This window comes from Chelmon rostratus, chromosome 21 (assembly GCF_017976325.1).
Source record: "Chelmon rostratus isolate fCheRos1 chromosome 21, fCheRos1.pri, whole genome shotgun sequence".
NCBI classification, from domain to species: domain Eukaryota; kingdom Metazoa; phylum Chordata; class Actinopteri; order Chaetodontiformes; family Chaetodontidae; genus Chelmon; species Chelmon rostratus.
The window spans coordinates 7,465,338-7,484,473 of record NC_055678.1 but is presented as its reverse complement, the minus strand read 5'-3'; the positions used below and the strand labels follow the sequence as shown (position 1 = coordinate 7,484,473).

Here is a 19,136-nt window from a genome sequence, read left to right as displayed (position 1 = left end):
GTTTGCCTGCTAGTTTGCATGAAACGCAAAACAAGGAATGTGAGTCTATTGTGAGGAAGAGGACTGAGTGTGTGTGTGTGGATTGGGAATTGTTACGAGGCGCGCCTAGTTATAGCGCTGTTTCCTGTGTTATGGGGCCTCCGCTGCGAACCAGCTCGCTAGAAACAGGCTTCAGCTCTTTAGTGTGTTGGGTGCTTGTGTTGCCTGCTCCATCTTCTGCTCAGGGAAAGCCTTTCTTGTTGTTTATTCATTATCACTTCCTGCAAAGCGTTGAAAAGCAGGCGTCCTGGCCTGAGAGCGGCGTCCCGTTTAGCTTCCACTCTCTCCTTTAGGACAAAAAAAGTGTGTAACTTGTATAGCTGAAGTTAAAAAATACTACAAGGCCAACACAGACTGTGTGTGCCGCCGACATGAATATTAATAATATTTAAATAGGGCGTTTCTTTAAACAGTTATCTTACTGCCAGCTTGTACAATATAGTCATTTAAAGCTATTTTTCTTCAGGCGCTGGTGAGCCATTTATTTGAAGGACCCTTCTTTAAAAGGTCCTTTACATAAAGTAAACAGAGTTTTGTTTATTTACATTTTGACCCAGCAACCACAACGCTGTTAGTGCTTTTGACCTTAATTTAATTCTTGAATGCATTTCCATAACCATTTACACAGCAGAGAATACACACGTTTGTATTCATGAGTGTTAAATTATTTTTCTGGTAGTATCGTTTGACTAATTAAATAATCGTAACCACCCTGAAGAAGGCAAGCTAGCCAGAAGGGTTTATGGCATGTTTTATTGGAGAAGAGCTTGTTTATGTTCGATGGCCGCCCAATAGGTAGTGTGAAATATGAGGGCAACCCCATCATGGTTAATCACACTCACTGTGCTACACTTGAATGCCTGGAATTATAGTATAATGGAGCTAATCCTGATTTTTCTGGGGATCCCCTGGAACACCCTGGTCCTGCTCAGTCTGCAATGTGGCAAATGACACGTGTTTTCCAGAAGAATCTGGTTTCACAACAATTTACGGTTGGTAATGTGTGTCATGTACCCCGCCACATGCATTCCCTTTTAGCTGCGTCCATTAGTGGGACTGAGGGCTTGCAGCTGTATGAGGGGATGCTGATGCTGATTGATGGATGAGTTCAGCAGGTGACGCCGAAGCTTTGATTGGCGCCTCCGACTCCAGCTTCTAAATGAGCGCTGCTGTTTTCAGTCCGGTCCGCGCTACATGAGCCTGTGGTCACAGCAGATATGCTTGGCTATATAAATGTTGTGTGTGTGTGTGCTTGTGTATGAAAAGTATATTGTTCTGATGCTAATGATTGCCTCAATGTGTTCTCAAATATCCATGAGATCTTGAAAGTGGAGGTTCTTCAAAACATCTCGGAGAATATTCTCACAGGGCTGTCTGAATGCAAGAGTGGATGAGTCATTAGCACAAAGAGAGGCAGCTGCCACATCACTGCTGCAGAGGATTGGTTGGGTGCACAGCCGTTGCACTTTTAATACTTCATGTGTTGACCAAGAAGCACTAATGAGCACTCTGTGAGACCTCTCGTCCTGGCAGTGCTCACTGTAGACCTATTTCTGTTTCAGCAAAACTTTTGTCACAGCGTTCACTGCTCTCATAATGGCCCCATGGCTTTATTAGCGTATGCAGGAAAACCGTCTACTTTAGTCTTTTCACAGCAGTGTTAATAATAAATGCTACTGTCTCCTTACATAGAGCCTGGCAGTGATAATAAAGGGCTTTGTTATCACACCATCAGATTCACATTACAGTGTTTGGATGATTGTGGAATCAAGGCTGTGCACTGTAGCTTGCTCCAACACCAATACTGGAAATTAAAACGCAGTAGATTTGTGTCACAGTAATAGCAGGAAAACACAAATCTGCGGCAAATTCATGCTTTTGTTTGTCTCTTCGTTTGCGCCGATGGTTGTTAAGCACCTCTGTGTGGCCTTAGCAGCTGATTGGCTTCAGCGAGAGCAGATAAAATCTTCAATGAACCCACCTGTTCAAGTTAGAGCTGGGTAACATATTAGTTTTGTATCGATGTTATGATTTAAGACAAGATATTGTCCTCAAAGTAATTGTAGCATCAGAATTAGAGCTGTTGTGTAGTTGTAGTTGTTGAATTCTGAATACCTCTACCTGTCGATCTGCTGTATCCATGATAGAATTGATCTTTTTTTAAAGTAATTTCTTGTGTATATCTCTCAAATCATCAATAGTTATACTGCCCCGCCTTAGCTATAGTGATGTATAATGACCTGCAGACTCTCTGCACATCACAACTGCCCTTCCCTGTTCCAAGTATACAGCAGTAGTGGAATACACCTAAGTACTGTACTTAAAGGCACACTTTGGGATGTTCTTGTAAACAGACAAAAGTTGTGCATATGTGCATCAAAGCACGGCAACCCAACGGGGGCCCACTCATAGAAAAGCAGCTCCATGGTGCTACTAGAGATCTAAAACTCCGCAGGGATGACACATGGAAATACAGGGGATATTTGCTCGGGCTGTATTTGCCAAAGCAAATGCAGATAGAAACACGCCTTTTATCAAATTTGAAAACCCTTTTTATAGAAAAGAAAAAACAGCAATTTTAGTCGAGTTAGTTCTTCTGCATAATAAGTACTTTTACTCATGATACTTTCTCTTTGCTAATACACTTCCACTTAATTTTAAATACAGGTCTCTCATTGTTGTAATGTTAGTTTTACTTGCATTTACTTGCATCATTTGTGGGGGCAGCCGTGGCCTAGAGGATGGAGAAGTGGCTTGTGATTGGAAGGTTGCCGGTTCGATTGGCAGAAAAAATTTGGGTGTGGTGGAGTATCCTCTCCCCCCTCCATTAGCCGGCTGATGTGCCCTTGAGCAAGGCACTTAACCCCCCAACATGCTCCCAGGGCGCTTGAATGCAGCCCACTGCTCCTGTGTGTTTCACTGCATGTTGCACGTTGTATGTTGTGTGTGTTTCAGTGAATCAGTGATGGGTTAAATCAGTGACGGGTTAAATGCAGAGAGTAATTTCCCAGTTTGGGATTATTAAAGTAAATAAAAATAAAAATGAAGAGTCTGAATCATCAGTTGTTGTTAAACCTGTTCTCATTGAACAAGGTTTGTTATGTGAGCACCTTGACTTGATTGTGGAAACCCGTGTTCTTAATGCACCTGGAATCCCCCTTAACCCACCAGAGGCAGCAAACTTTATTGCTTTTTACATTGTTTTCTTCGGATAATTAAGACCCTGAGGCATTAGCTCCATTTCCTCCTCCAAACAATGTCTTCAGTTCCACTGGCATGTTCAGAATGCTGCCTGTCAGCCCGGATTTAACTCAGCTGATCTGGTGAATTGACAGAATTCATTGGCATTCACGCGGCGGTCACACACACAAAGAATTTTCGTCTGTTTCCAAATGGACGTTGAGGTTTCGGGCTCAGGGCGCGACTTCATTCTTTGACCCGTGTTCCGATCATGATAGAGGAGTAAGGCAATCCATTCGTCAAAGAAATGTTAAAATCATATCTCTCCTGACCTTGAGCTAATTCCATTACACAGTTCTGTTCTTGTCAAATGCCAACCAGCCCGGCATAAATCAAAGGGATCAGGAGTTGTGAAGCCTCGTTATTCTTGTGGCATCTCAAAAGTGATTTAACAGGGCCTCGGGGAAATGTTTTTAGCGTCTCTGGGTTCTGTGATGAATTAACCAGAAATACTTTTTGATGCTAATTTCAAGTGTTGTCTCATTAATTCTGTTTCATCAGGATGTTGCTGTTCCTTAAGAGAGACTTCAGAGGGTTGTGGTTCTAGAAAGCGAGCCAGGGAACACCAAGCAGCAGGACTATTTACTGGATCTACACATCACTGTTCAGACATAAGAGCAAATTACATTTGAGAGCGTGTGCTGTGCTGTCGTGAGAAGTGTTTTCCACTCCGTGGGTGCTTCTCCCTTTGTAATTTAGCTTTAAGTAATCTAACATAATACCAGCTCAGAACGTAGAAAATGCTATGATTGTTCAAGACACATTTGGACGCTTGCTTCTTCCCCCAGCTTGCAGTTGCAAGGAAATGCTGCTTCCTGTAGGTCAGATCACAGGCTGGCGGTTTATCTGAGACGACAATTGGCCACACACACACACACACACATGCACGCCGAGCTCTAAACGTTAGCCCTGGTGAGGCTATGATTCATGTTCTTGAACTGGTGTGTGGCAGACTGCAGGCCAACAGGACTGACAAGCTAGACGGCTCTCATTTGGAACAGGTTAGCGGTGAGTGACACATTGGGAGCAGAAAATAGAGACGCAGTCGCCTCGTCTCTTCACCGAGGGCATAAGTAATTTGTGAAGCCCCCACCCTGCACCCAAGACAACCATCTCCCACCCACAAGTGCAGTGAGCTAACAAATATGGTTGCAATTAAAACACAGTCTCGGTTGCTGCATAAATTCTAACCATGTGTTTTAAACTCCCTGCCTCTCGTAGCCCGGGCTGAGCCTATTTCGTGTAAAATATGGGAGGGTGAAATTTGAGTCATTCCCCTTTATCAGTTTACTTCTTGGTTTTATATCCCCGGAGCTATTTTCACTGCATTTCATTGAGAAAAAGCCTTGTCTCAGGTCTGTTTTTAAGGCGCAGTAAATATGAGAAGGAGAAAAAGTGTGGCTCTTGTCACTCGCTGCACTCCCTGCCAGATATCGCCGCTATTAATTCTGACATAACAAAGCGTTCAACAATATTAACTACACAGCCGAGTTTGAGAACAAGGCGCCCGACTTCTCTCCCTGCCTGCGTTTAAACTTTGTCCAAGGAGAAACGCTGAGCTGACGAAATCGGAGACAGAGTGCTTTTAGGAGAGTGAAATAAAGCAGCTGATTAATAGGAAGGAGCCGGGAGAAGGAAGGAGACGCTGCGGAGACGAGCAGAGGACGGGCGATTTTTTTTTTCCCCCTTTTTTTTGTCTTGTCGGGAGGGTAACAAACCGTTTCATCTTTGTTTGGTCCGCGTTGCATCCAGGTGGTGTTTACGATCAGCCCGGCACCTTCTCTCATAAATAAAAGTGTGCTAACAGAAATTGCTTGTGTTTTGCAGCAGAGGGAGGCGATCAAATTAAAGGAAGCACAGAGCTACAGTGGGATATGTTTTTTTTTTTGTTTGTTTGTTTTTTGGCTGGCGACCAATATGTGTGTTCGCTTATGTTTGGCAACGGGAGTCTTTTTATTAAGTGCTGACCGTGAGAAGGGTGCAGCTCTCTTGAGCCATCACGCGGAGCCTGAACGCTAAGCTAACACTGTTATTTACAATATTATGAGTTTGTGCATCTTGGGTTGGATTGTTTTTGGCAGTGTGCAGAATGCTGAATACAGCCTCCACCTGCAGCCTCATCCTGCTCCAGCTTTTTATCCCACTCAGTTGATACAGCTGTGGACTGGACTTATCGAGCTGCCCTGCACATATGTAAACATCACCCATCTCTGCATAAACATCTGTAATTTGTGACTTTACTCGAACTGCCACCGGATGTCTAACATCTCTGTTTTAGCGTCCCAGCTGCGCATCTACGCTCTGCTCCGCGGAGAATACATGCCGAGTCTACTTTTGACAAATGGCGCGCCAATCGGGACAGAGCAGACTGAGCCAGACAGGAGCTCAAATTTATGGTAAAACACACCTCATTCGAACTTCAAACCAAAAAAAATCACCCCCATCAAAAAAAAAAAAAAAAATGGCGATGAGTCAGCCAATCGCTGATAGCCAATATATTCTATGAGTATGCTAATTAAACAAGAAATATTTAGACTGTAATGCATTGAGCATTTCCTCTGCATTCATTAGCCTCTGTCTCTTAGTCAAACTTTGGCCATCGAACTCCTCCTCTCTCTTTGGAGGTCAGCGTGACTTTGCTATTATTCATTCTGAAAGGGAATTATATATTAACTATGGGCCGCGCTGCTTGGCGAGGCAATTCTAATAGTACAGCTCCCAATGGCTTGCTGTGAGACGGTGGCTAAGACAAATGACAGCTGGCCTATTTAATCAGTGCATAGCTAAGTGGCTCCGCACTACTCCTTCTTGGCTCACCACTGAGACAAAGCTGGAACACTTTTACATCTTGTTTAAGTGTCGCTGTCATCCGAAAGGTTGAGGTGAGCCGGGGGGAGGGGGAGGCTGAAGCGAGTTGTGAACAAGTTAACCTTGGGAGTGAAAAGTTGATTTGTCTTCTAATTGTAGTGCAGCGGCAAGCACGGATTGTAACCACCGTTTTCAACAGTGTTGGAGTGTTTAACCTTTTGGGAGCTGCTTCAGCGACAGAAACAAGTAAATCTGGAGAGTGCTAGAAATGTTATGAATCAGAGATGAGTCAACATCCTGTGAAATCATCATTTGTACCCTTTTGTAAGGACGTTTTGTCTTCATTCTGGGTCTCAGCTGTTTTTGTTTTTACTGTAACGTCTCGGGAGGCCGGTCGATGCTGACGAATGTCATCAGTATGCAGTCGAGGTGTTTGTCGACGTCATGGGTCGGCTGATTGGTTGTGACTTTGCAGAGGATCTTTGTGCCGCCACGTGAAGAGAAAAGGACACAAACGCATCGTACGTCATGTGTGATGAGCGACTGATGTGGGGTGGCTGCACGGGCAGGCGGTCTCCGGTACCCCCCTTATTGATCGCGGGCATGCCGGCCAGCTTGTGCATTGTCTGAGAAGAGTCACGCTGTGCTGCTTTTGCTAGTTTGACAGATGGCTAATGGTGTGTAACACTTCAATGTGAACCAAAGGTCACTGACGTGGACGTGTGTTATTACATAATTTAGATTCAGATGGATGAAATTAATATACGAGAACCTTTCAGCTGTCATATTATATCATGTTCATGTGGTTGCATGGTGGCGTTGGTTCACATTAATAAACCTCAGCTTAGCTTAGCATTGGAAGTGATTCACCCTAAATGATCCACCAGAACTGAACCTTCTGGCACACATATGTTAATTCCTGGTGGATTGTTAAGACAAAGCTGTTTTCTATCTTTGATTAGGGTGACAAAGGAAAAACATTTTTCACCGCAGTAATATGAGTGCTTTTATCCGAATGTAATCCAGATGAGTAAGTGGAGTGATCGTCCAATCAGGGTTGCCGGCAGGTGTGAAAGGGGTTGCCGAGGAAATCAGAAACGTGCTCTGATTGAACCAAACTGACAGCTAGACCAGGAAATTGTTCGGCCCAGGCGCGAAGCCCCCGCGATCGTGCCGTATCTCCCCTTGCGATCGGTTTAATCGCTGACCAACAGCCAACAGCCACAGTAAAAAAAAGGCTGTTGTTGTGACGTGATATGGCACCTCTGCTCCTTTCATTGATTAGGATGTTTGCAGAGGTGGTGCTCGTCTCAGGTGAAGTGACCCACCTGAGCTATAAAACACTGTGGGAAGACCTGGTAGAGCATCAGCATCTCAACACAGATCAGGCAGTCATCCAAACAGGGTTTTATCCTCCCTGTGGATGTTTTATTTCTCCCTTTGCCTGCAAGCTATCAATAAATACTTTTAAACAAACATCAAGAACCGCTTCTTTCCATCGGTTGATTTTTTTTTTTTTCGCTGGAGACACAAGCTTAAGACAGAATAAGCCACAATTGCTTTGTGGTGTTTAATGTCTGGGAATAAAAAACGAGAGGAGAGAACTGGCAGTGAATGTGAGACTGTAAACTCAGCCTGTATTGAGTATTCTTTACAACATCTAGCTGACTGCTCTGGCCGAGGCTTTATTCTGCCAGAGTGATGAGCTTGCAGCTGAGCTGAAGCTGTGCCAGGCTGCCAGTGGGTGAGCTGACACTGGGCGACCTGTCTGTTTCTGTGGGTCAAGCATGGGCTAAAAGGACGGGCTCCCTGGGAAAACTCACTTCCCGAGCACCTCAGAAGACTAGCTGTGAGCTGTTGGCAGGTACGACACGGGGTGTGCGCATAACTTAAAGACGAGTGCCAACGGCGTCAACATGCACGCTGTTATTAAAGTCCCATAAGCTTGAAGACATTCTCCGCTGAACATATTTATTTTGCCTAGGTAAACTTCCCTAGAGTTATGTTTTCCAGTCATTATCCTGTATTGGTTTAGATTCTTCTAATCCCACACGCTCTGATTCATGCATGGCAGAAATCGTAGGGCTCAACGACTCTGAGGCTATTCAGGTTATAAAAATGTCAACATTAATATCAACGGCAGTCCATATTGATGTTTTGCACCTCTGCAAAAGTCCCATGGGTTGTTTGGGAGACTTTTAATGGAGTTGTCAGTCATTGGTTGTGGTTGCAGACGGGCTCGGGACCGCCACGTGCAGCAAGAGACAGCCTTTCAGTAGGGCTGGCATTTGATGAAATGGCCTTTTGTGTGTTTGTGTGTGTGTGTGTGTGTGTGTGTGTTTGTATGTGTGTGTGTGTGTGTGTGTGTGTGTGTGTGTGTGTGTGTCTTACGAAATACTTGATAAAGTCAGAGCCTTGCAGCTCAGATGCTGCTGGACCCTGGAGGACTTGAGATTTCAGTGAGTGGCAGTTCTGCCCTGTGATCAACCTTCAGGGATTCAGATGAAGTCGTCACACTTCTGTCGCCGGCGCCTCGGTCTCCTTTTGTTTAAAAAAAAAAAAAAAGAAGAAGGCTGAGATCGTGGAGACATGAAATGACTATATCTCGCCATCACGTTATCTACTCGAACTTCTCTATTTGCTCTTCTGTATTTACCTGCGTGTGTCGCTACAACTAGGTCGGTTAAAGAGATCACATATCGAGCTACGATTGTTACCATCATCAGTCTGCCAGCTCAATTCATTGTGATCTGTCAGAAAATGGTGGGAAATGACCATCGCGGTTTCCTTAAGATGAATGTGTGATTATAATCACACAACAATCAACTGATAATGGCATAAAAATTAGGCTGAATGCATCTGTCAACACCAGTTTGTGGACATTCAAGCAGTTTTTCACAGTTGAGCATACAGATACAGTTAGGGTTAGGGTTAGGGTTGTTGTGTGTTATAAACTACATATGAACCATGAGTCAGGCCCAGACAACAAACAGACGGGTTTTCCCACATGTTGGACCTGATCACCAGAGCAGCGCAGTCATGCTTCTGCAGGTTTCGGAAGTGATGGTTAAAAATACCTCCACTGCTGCTGAAACGTGCGAAACCACAAGCAGCGCCTCCGAGCAGCCGCGCAACCGGCGAGATAGTGAAAGTAAACAAATCGATAAGGCTCTGCGCAGAAGAAACTGTCCTATAAATACATCATTAAACGCACGCCGTTACGTTTCGCCGCAGGCTGCAGATTGTTTCTGAGAGCTCACATCTGGCCCATGCTACTCCAATTAAGTTGTTAAATGTAACGATTGATGGGGTGGTAAAGGTGATGATAATTTCAGATTTAAAGAGGAAATTATTATTGCAGTTGCAGTTTTTCATTTCGTCTTTGAAGCCTGTGCAGCTGTACGGTGATGGCAAATCATCTGAAATGATAAGACCCGTTGCAACAGTCCTCAGGTCAGCTTTGGTGCCGCTGCAAGCCCAGGGTCCACTTGTCAAGCATGTTGTCAGTGGCTGGTACACCAGGTACACGCCCTTTCAAAATCTACTTCTGCAATCTAAAAGAGAGCAGGGGGGTAGAGGTAGCCTCAGATGTTAAAGCCAAATGAGTATCTGGATCTTTGTTTTCTCTCGGTGACTAAACCAGTTGCCGTGGGTGGCAAAGAGGTTCAGTGGATTATCCTGCAAGTTAATTGCCTTCATCTGCTCCAGCGATTTAACACAGAGCATGTTAGAGGTGGGCATGATCCTGACTTAAAGAAATGTTTCCTGCAGCCGATTTGGAGCTAAGTGTTGTTGTTGCCGTCTCTGCTGCTCGTCCGCCAGTTGTCTTTTGAATGTTCCTCGCTGTGCAGAAAATGCCCGCCTGTGCTTTTAAGACCGTTTGACAGTTTGATGTCGGCAGTTAGAAGCAGTGGGTGACTGCAGGCAACCTTTCCTTACATCATTACTGATCTTCCTGACCTTCTTCCTGCTCTGTAGGACATTTGAGCGCGTTGGTAACAAGCTGCTCTCTCATCACAAGCAGTGCGACTTCTGTCGAACACAACCCCAACCCCGCAGCCCTATGGTGATAAATAACAGCTGGAGGAACAGGACGAAGGCATTTCCTGTTAAAACGTGTCTGTTTTGCGCTACTCGCGCAGCCACGTGCGCCAGGCGACACCTGATGAAGGTCAAGCACTGTATCATACGCTTGTCAGAGTGGCAAAGCGCCACCAAAGAGGTTTCAAAGTAAACTCGCTGAGTCAATTGCGGAGTTTCTTCAAATATTTGAAGGTAATTATGCACTCATTATCATTCGTATCACAAGAGATGTAACACAGGGCAGGAAATAATTAGCAACGTCTTGCTGCGCAAAAGGCTGATGTGTGTGGATTCTGCCAGCTTACGTCCCCATGCTGTGTATTGGTGTACATAGATGGAATAAATGCAACCCTGTTCCCGTTGTTTAACAAAAGATGCACGCATTTATCACTGTGGTTGAATACATGCTGCAAACTGTAAATCTCCCCCCGCGCCCGATATTATTTTTAGGATTATTTTAAATGATTTGAATCCGCTGAATCGTCGAGTCATAGAGAAAGCGTTTCAAAGGCTCTTATTCCCTCTAAAGCTCCTGAGATGTGTGTGCAAAGTGCAGAGAGGTTTGCTTTGCAGAGCCAGCGCAGATGCACCGCCACAAATAACACCAGAGAACACTGTGTGAGAAACTCTGTGTGAAAAGCTTTGCTCGCTGCTCCGTAATGAGCTCGGCTCTGCGCTCTCTCTCTCTCTCTCTCTCTGTCTCTCTCTCTCTCTCTCTCTCTCTCTCTCTCTCTCTCTCTCCCCGCTGTATTGGGAAGATGATTTTCAATTAAAGGCTCTGCAGAGGCAATGGAAGCTGAGTTATTGGCCTGCGTTAGATTGCACCCCGAGGCCCGTGCTGGAGCCGGACACATGGCGGGAAGTTCTGCCAAAAGGTATTACGACCGCTGGCATTCAGATCAGGCACTCTGGGGTTTTCTCCACCTGCTCCTCCCTTCGCCTTACTTCTCTCTTCATGCCCCAAACCCGCCCACTTCCTCTGCAGTGCACTTTTATATTTTTACCTCTTCTCTTTGTCTGTGTGCCTGATCTTTGTTTTTAAATGAGGTATTGTTAATCTTCCGGCAGTCGTGAAAAGTATCAGTATTTCCTCCTGGCCTACTGGAAGGGCCCCATCTATTGTGATACAGTATTATCTCAAGTGGCATTTCCTGCTTGTTTCCAGTCAGAGGGAGGAGAAATCTGGTCTTGCTTGTGAGAGAGAGGGAAAGAGAAGGACCTGGGGCTTTCCTCTCTCCCAGCTCAGCTGCTGTCGTATTAATTTCAGGTTAATTACAATAGCATTATCTCCACTCTCCGACAGCAGATAAAGCTAAAAGGCTGTTGTGTATAATTGGTTTAAGAGGGAAAAGGGTGATTTTGTTGGTATTTCGCAATCCCGGGTTCACTGTCTGCATTTGCCTCTAAATTAGAACCATCAGGCTTCCGTGTGAACGCCTAAACCTCTTATTAAACCCTATTAGAGAGGGACTTGAAATTAATTATCATGTGTTCCCCGCCTTGCACGTCACACACAAAGCTCTTTCTCCGCCTGAGTGTTACAAACATGCTGTATAGCTGATGGCCTGCTTTCGCCGTGCACGCCGCTGCCTGATGTAATAACAGTACCGCTGCAATATCCCAGCCAAACCCCCGGCGGACTACATTGCTGCGTATTTCAATAACATACTTAGATGCTTTCATTTCTTTCACTGCGTTTGGAATGATCGTCATTTCTTAAGAGTAGAAAACAATCGAGGAAAATTGGAATTATTGTAATTTCCCGCCCCTTGAAATATCCGCAGACTTGAACAATAAGATGAGCGCGAGTTGTGTGTCACACAGGCCGCGAGCCTAGCCGAGCGCTCCCAGCGCCATCAGCACGTTGCTGATACTTCGGCGTTCACTTCTCGTCTCGTCAGCTCTTGTGCTGAGTGTTACGACGGGAGTTTGTTCACGCAATTATCTCCTGCTAAAGGCTCCGTTCACGCTCAGTTTGGGACGATGTGTCGCCGGCCTTTACACACTTTTGCCGCCCCTGGAAACACATAAAGGCCTGTGTGTGCAAGAATCAGCCCTGTCAGAAGAGGTCTGGGCTGATGCTGAAACAATTAATCAGCCAGCTGATGGACAGAAAATAAACATTTATTGGTTAAATGTGAGGATATGATGCTTTTCTATGGCATAAATAGCAGGAAACTGAATATGTTTTTGGATAAAACAAGACATCTGCCATCTTTAGAGGCATTTTTCACTCTTTTCTGACATTTTATAGACAAAATGATTAAGTTAATTAAGAAAATAATCTGATTAATTTATAATTACAGCAATTGCGCTGTTATAGCTAAAACAGAAGATCAGTTAGTTGACTGAAAAATGGGAAAAATGTAGCAAACAGAATATAACGAGAATTTGATTGGACGTCTGTAGCTCTCAGTTCTTTTAGCTGTTAAATTTTAAAGGTACCCGGTGGACATTCCCACCAATGGTTTCCCATCAATCCACTGAGCCACAGGTGGCGGTAATGTGCCAAGAAATACAGGGAAGCAGAAGACGACTGCACTCTGGATGTAAACAACACGGGATTTGATATAAAAAACAAAATTAGCCTTGCAGATGTTTTATGGTGCCAAAACCTAAATAGATGTGTTGAGGGATCCGATCCGATCCGCAGATTTCACACTGCTAACACCTGCGGCGGCGTCTCGCTCAGCTCACGCTCATCACATGCCAGGTTGATGTCAGACAGGGGCGTGTTTGTTTCGTACGCCGGTCACGTCCTCCGAAGCATCACCGCCTCTAAAGGCCCATTTAGGAACATTTTGCACTACAGTCTTGCACATTAAGCCCAAACACAAGCCAGATTACAATTTTTTTAGGATGTAAAATCTTGACCTAATTAATTCATTATTGCAGTTTCAAAAGATGTGTCTCCCTAAATGAGGGGACATTTGGAGAATTGAGGCCTGTGTGGTGCCTCCTCTGGATATCATCTGTACTGGAGAGAGTTGGATTTAAACCGCCGTGCCCTGCAGTGAGGTGATGCTTGAAAATTGAGTGCTCTGTCGAATGAGAGATTTATATGGTCGAATGTATAATCTAGTCATTTAGTCTCATGCTCCTTAGTAATAAGAGGTATATCACTTCACATGCAGAGCTCTTCAGTCAGTCAGTCAGTCTGTCTGTCTGTCTGGGTTGGGCATTTACAGTCAGATATATATGTGTGTGTGTGTGCGTGTGTCTGCTGACCCCTCCTCGCTTCGGAGGAGACCCGTGTAATAATCATCCTCCATTCGGTCCCGCCGCCTGGAAAAGGGCGTCCTCAGTCTGCTGTGTGTGCTTATTGAGCTCCTCCTCGTTCAAGTTAAGCGCTTTATTAAATTCATATTCTTCGCTCACCGTTACTGTATATTGCTGTTGCTCTGAGAGGGCTTCCTCGGCTGTGCTGTCCGCAGAGAATGCTCAATACGAGATGTGGATTGTGGAACAAACGCTCTGGCGGGGTCAGGTGACGTGGCCGCCGTCAGCCTAAAATAACGCCACCGCATGTTCGTCCAATCTGCGCATTGTCTTTCTCACCTCGTGTCGGTTTCGCTCCCATGAAAGAGAACTGAAACGTCGGCGGTGCAGCCCAACAGTTTTAGATTTTGCTAACAGTATAGGACAGAAGATATTCTCGTCTATCACGCGAGACAAAGAAAAGCACAAAATTCTCAAAAATGAGAAGCTACAGCCGGTGAACGTTTGGTATTTTTGTTCAAAAATGACCTGATCAGCTCTCAGGATAGTCTTCGTGTCTGTTGCGAGTCGAGGAACAAGGTTTGACTAGACTTGGATGCACAAACTGCAGACGCTGCACGTATTTACGTTAACAGAAGATCTTGCCAGCATTTGTCTGCAGGAGAATGTCAGACGTCATCTACCTGCTGCAAGGCTTCACCGCCTGTCTGGCTGCTGGAAAGCCCGGCCCAGCAGCTCAGCCTGAGAGTTTGACTCATGCACCGCTCTGCCTTTTCCTGCAGGAGAATCCCCTTGTCTGGGATTTCCTGGCTGGCTCTCTTTGCGGGCTTACGGCCCACGGGGACTTTATGCAGAACATCAAGAGGCTCAGTCTCTTTCCAGTGAACATTTTCTATGCGCTCCTTCCCTCCCTTTTTTTCCCCCCACCCCTCCTTCATCAGCATACTGTATTCTCATCGGAGTGTAATGATATGTTATACTCTGCGTGGATTAGTGCAGGTTATTAGTGAGCCTAAAGTGTAGAATTACAATCAGTCCAGTGTTTAGACGAGGCTGCTTATAATTGTGGAGAGGGCGTAGACATGCGCTGGCTAAGTGGATAGGTCTGTAATCTGATTCCTCACTCGCTCCCTCTGATGATAACGTTCTGCGAGTTTGCACGGCCTTGTGCAAGAGGTTATGTATGGTAATGAGCCCCCGGCAAATGATGCTACTGTTTATCACGTTTCCACATCATTTGCATGCCGTACTCCAGGGAGAACACGGTCCACTTCCTCATCCTCGTCGTCTCCTTCCTCTGATGGGTTTTCTCCCCCTCGCCGCTTCCGAATTGACGCCGGTTTACTCTCGGGTATGCAAATACGGGTTTATGAGTAATCAGAGCTGTCACTCAGCCCCCACGTGACGAGAATCACTTTGGCTCCCGTGTTAAACTGCGCCGTCATCGCCTCGCATTTCAGGCGTGTGTTTGATGGCTCTCATTTACTTGCCATCTTCCCGGGGTGTCGTTTGTGTTCATTTTGTGATTGCACCTCTTGCCCACTGAGAATCTCCCCGGTTCTCTGAGCTCCCATTTGTTTGATATGAGACTTAGTCTCATTGGCAGCGATCACAGGGGCAGTTTTTCATTTTCTGATGAAGTATGATGTCTCCATCAGAGCTGTTTGTTTGGGCTGCTCCCTCTCAGCACCTGCCGTTTAGATAACATGCTGAATCAGCCGGACCTGTGACCCAGTTCCAAACAAACACACAGATGCAGCAGCTGATGGCTTTACAGGCTTTTCTGGATACTTTTAATGACGGTTTAATTGAGCACACCCCGCTGCACGGTGACTAGGCCGCTCTCTGATGGCTCCGCACAGATTAATCCCACCTCCCTTTTGATTGTTTTGTTGCTTTCTCTCCCTGTAGGTACCTTTTTGTATCCCAGCGTGGTACCACTGAATTCATTTCCTGGGGTCTTTGTTCCATTGCCAGCCCGCCGCCCGTGTTCTGGTGGATTCGCCGGCCTCGTCGGATTGTTCTGGGGTGGGGATCGCAGAATGCATTGTGGACACGCACGTGTATATGCACATACACTTCGATAACAAAACAGCAAAGGGCTGAATGAAATGAGCTGCACGTGGCATTGCCCTCCGCTTAACTGATTCATGTCATCCATACTGAACATCGGATGCAGCCTGTCAGATAATATAACTGCGCAGCCATTTTCGAGGCTGTGCTTTGTGGTGGTGCTGAGCAAACATCCCATGAAATGCCTCCATCAGTGTGAACGAGGGTCTGCTTGACCACTGCGCACACTTCCTGTTTGTGTTTTCATGCTGCCATTATTTCTGAAACATGACCTCTTGCCAAGTTACAAACTTGTTCTCAAGTGATGAGCCGTGCAGCCTCTTTGTTTTAGAAGTTGCCTAAAGTTGCCTTGATAGCTCAGTCGTGCAGGCGTACAGAGTGTCCGGCCTCTTCTCCTGCAGCTGACACACGCGGTGCTGCTAATTGAAATCCTCTGAGATCAGAGCAGCCTTTCTAATTGTCACTGCTTTGTTCTTCGGTGAGTTTTACCCTGCACAGAATCAGAAGTCCAGATATTTCTGGATAATCTTTCAGTCATTTGATTATTTGGTCTCAGAAGAATCAATAATAATAGCAAATACGCAGGACTTGCCAAGAAATGGTATAATTGCTCACTTTTTATGCCCAGTAGTGAAAAAAGAAAACACAAAGCAGATCTTCACCTACTTTCAGATGATCTGCTCCAGCAGAGGCTCCTGTGTGGGAGGAGAACACGTAAAACGATTTCACCCCGGTAGCAAACGTGGCAGAAAAACAGAAGCGCTTTGTTCGATGTAATTAATAGTCCACCATAACAACTTTAGAGCTAAATGGTAACAAAAGAAAAACATCGCTGTGCGCCGCCGCGTGTCACCTGATATGCTAATCAAACATAATCGGCTCCTCTGATGGCAGGTGATTGTGGGAGAAAATGGTCGATTCACTTGATGCACCATCAACATGCTGGGAAGGCTCCAGAGCCTGCGGCGAGGGTCTTTTTTAATTAAGCCATCAGTCACCCCTGGAAACCTCTGCTGAGGTGGCCCCGCATGCATCCTCTCAGCAGGACATGCATACACACACAACGGCGTCCGCTCAACACACCTGTCATGCTGTCTGTGTGTATAGGTTGTACATATAGGTCGTGTGTGAGTGTGTGTGTGTGTGGGGGGGCCTTGTGAATTCCTCACATACAGGTGTCGGCCATGGCTGGTTTGACAGCGACATGTTGTTCACCCCTCTCTGAATGAGAGAACAAGTGTCACCAGTCAGTTATAACATGACCTTGACACGTTGATGGAGCTCTAACAAAAGATGCGAGACGCTGTGTGAGTGTGTGTGTGTGTGTTGGCCGTCGAATCAATGGGAGCACACAGGGAGAATAGCCTGCATTGTATCAGTGGATTCACAAGAAAATCCACTGACGTCTCCATCAAGTGCTGAAGAGAAGTTTTTTTTTATGTGGCGCTGACTGCTGTGTGACTGTTTCTTGGCTAGCAGGGTTTCGGCGTGCGCATGGAGCAGATGCGGGGATGTTCGGAAAGCTTTCATGACACTCCAGAGAGAAATGCGTCAGATTTATGCACAAGTATCCACATTTGTACATCATGCATTAAATACGTTGATTGTTTTGAATGGGTCTTTGGTCTTAAAGTTGTCCCGAAAGTCACAATACAGCACATTTCCTGCAAATTCAGTGAATAAATAGTGTATATGAATAGTGAATATATGAATATCAGTGGTTATCCGTTATTGATTCCTGCTCATTTAGCGTCCAGCGTCGACGGAGAACCGAACAAGCATCTTCATGTCACCTGTTTGTTTTGTCAGACAACACTTAAGAAAATCAGGAACTCTACAATATTTAATTATCTCCTCGTCTACAGCGTGCAATTCTGAGCGAATCTGTTTCCCACCGGCGGTGTTGTTGTTTTGGCGTCCTCCATCATTATTGGTTTCTTTTCAGTGGGTGGTAGAAATGTGTTGATGTTACAGCTTCGACGGCGCCAGGCCCGACCATCGCCGTGTCAGACCGTGTGGGCGGGCATCCTGTGGATGTGTGATGCCTCTACTACACATTGCAATGGCACACAATTAGCGCCACAAGGGAGCCAAACGCTTTATTGCCTTTTTCCTCCTCCTGTAATATCTCCTCCTCTTATATTGTACCCTCTCATCTCTCTCCAGCAATCTATAACTACGATGCCCGGGGAGAGGAGGAGCTGTCGCTGCAGATTGGAGACACAGTGCACATACTTGAGACATATGAAGGTGAGAACAGGCTTTAAGTGATGACATGCATGATCAGAGCTGACACGCCGGTGTGGGACATTATTTCCCTGTCATCACCAGCGCCTTGTTTCTTGTCTTTGGGCACGTGTTCAATAAGATAGAGAAAGTGTTTATGGTGGCGTGCTCCTGTAGATGCGGACGCTGGCGTTTCATTCAGCGGGGCTGCGTTTTATTCTCATTTTGATCAATAAGAGCATTTTAAAAACACAACTTTAATGCAGGTTTGATTGTGTTTTTATGATATTCTTCTTGTGGGCCCTGTGTGGGGAAAAGCAGCTTGCATTAACACGACTCTCTCCTCCTTTAGACTGGTACAGAGGGCATAGGCTGAGGAGAAAATCCAAAAAGGTGAGCAGCCACGAAACAAAGGTTTTACACAGTCGTATCTCTGACGAGGAGGTTGCTGTCTGCAGCTCCACTGTTTCAGCTGCTCAACTTCTGTCCCAGTTTTACTGTGATATGTTTCCATTGTGACCTCTTCCTCTTCTAGGGCATATTTCCTGCCTGTTACATCCACCTGAAAGAGGCCACAGTCGAGGGCAGCGGGTTAGTGTTTCTCCACTTCTGCTTTTGAATGATGCATAATTTTAAGTGTGTTTTTTGTTTTTTCACAAGCAAGAGGATGACTTCTACTTCCGTTGCATCAATGTGAGATTATATAATTATTGTTATGTGTTAGGATGCATCCTGTGATTATCATTAATTTGTTAAAGATGCAGTTTTTCCTCCTGTCTGAACTGCTGAGAAGCTTGTTAGCTCTACGTTAAGAGCCTGTGAGGCTGTTTCAGTGCACAGATCTGCACAACTTGTCCCCCTGTTTTGTCTCCATCTGTCTTCTTTGATTTCACATGCACCAAAAAGATAATCCCCACAAACACTTCAAAGTCCTTCAGTTCACCTGAGATCCTTGAGGAACAGATATTTCCTCATAGATTTAAAAGTAAAGCTGCGAAGGGGCGGTTTGAAATGGCGAAAGGGCGCAGAATCGCTGCATCACATGTGTTCACCGTCCCTGCAGGCAAAAGGAGACGGTCATTCCCACAGAGCTGCCCCTGGTTCAGGAGGTGACCACCACGCTGCGGGAGTGGGCTACAATTTGGAGGGACTTGTATGTGGTAAGCCTGCCCTTCCCCAGGTGGACACACATACACACACATTCATGTCAGATGTGTGTGTGCTGTATGAAGAGGGCAACACTCGGTCAGTCAATATACGAGCTTATTACAGATATAGCATCGGCTTTATGTTGTGGCTTTATGTTGTCATATATGTACATTCTTTTAATTTGTTAAATATATTTGTTGTACTTGCTTTTTATTAATTGTTGCTATTTAAGATAATAGAATTATAAGTCAGATTTTGTTATCTTGATTATAAAGCTCATAAAGTGTTCCTTTGTGCAA

General features: G+C 45.4%; 1 protein-coding gene across 1 annotated transcript in view; it reads left to right on the top strand.

The window, feature by feature from the left end:
* Nucleotides 1-19,136, top strand: part of dock1 (dedicator of cytokinesis 1) — a 179,198-nt gene that overhangs the window by 356 nt on the left and 159,706 nt on the right. Inside the window, exons 2-5 of the mRNA XM_041963484.1 lie at nt 17,629-17,712; nt 18,041-18,081; nt 18,224-18,279; nt 18,752-18,848. Of these exons, the coding sequence (XP_041819418.1) occupies nt 17,629-17,712; nt 18,041-18,081; nt 18,224-18,279; nt 18,752-18,848 (278 nt within the window). The remainder of the gene's footprint in view (nt 1-17,628; nt 17,713-18,040; nt 18,082-18,223; nt 18,280-18,751; nt 18,849-19,136) is intronic.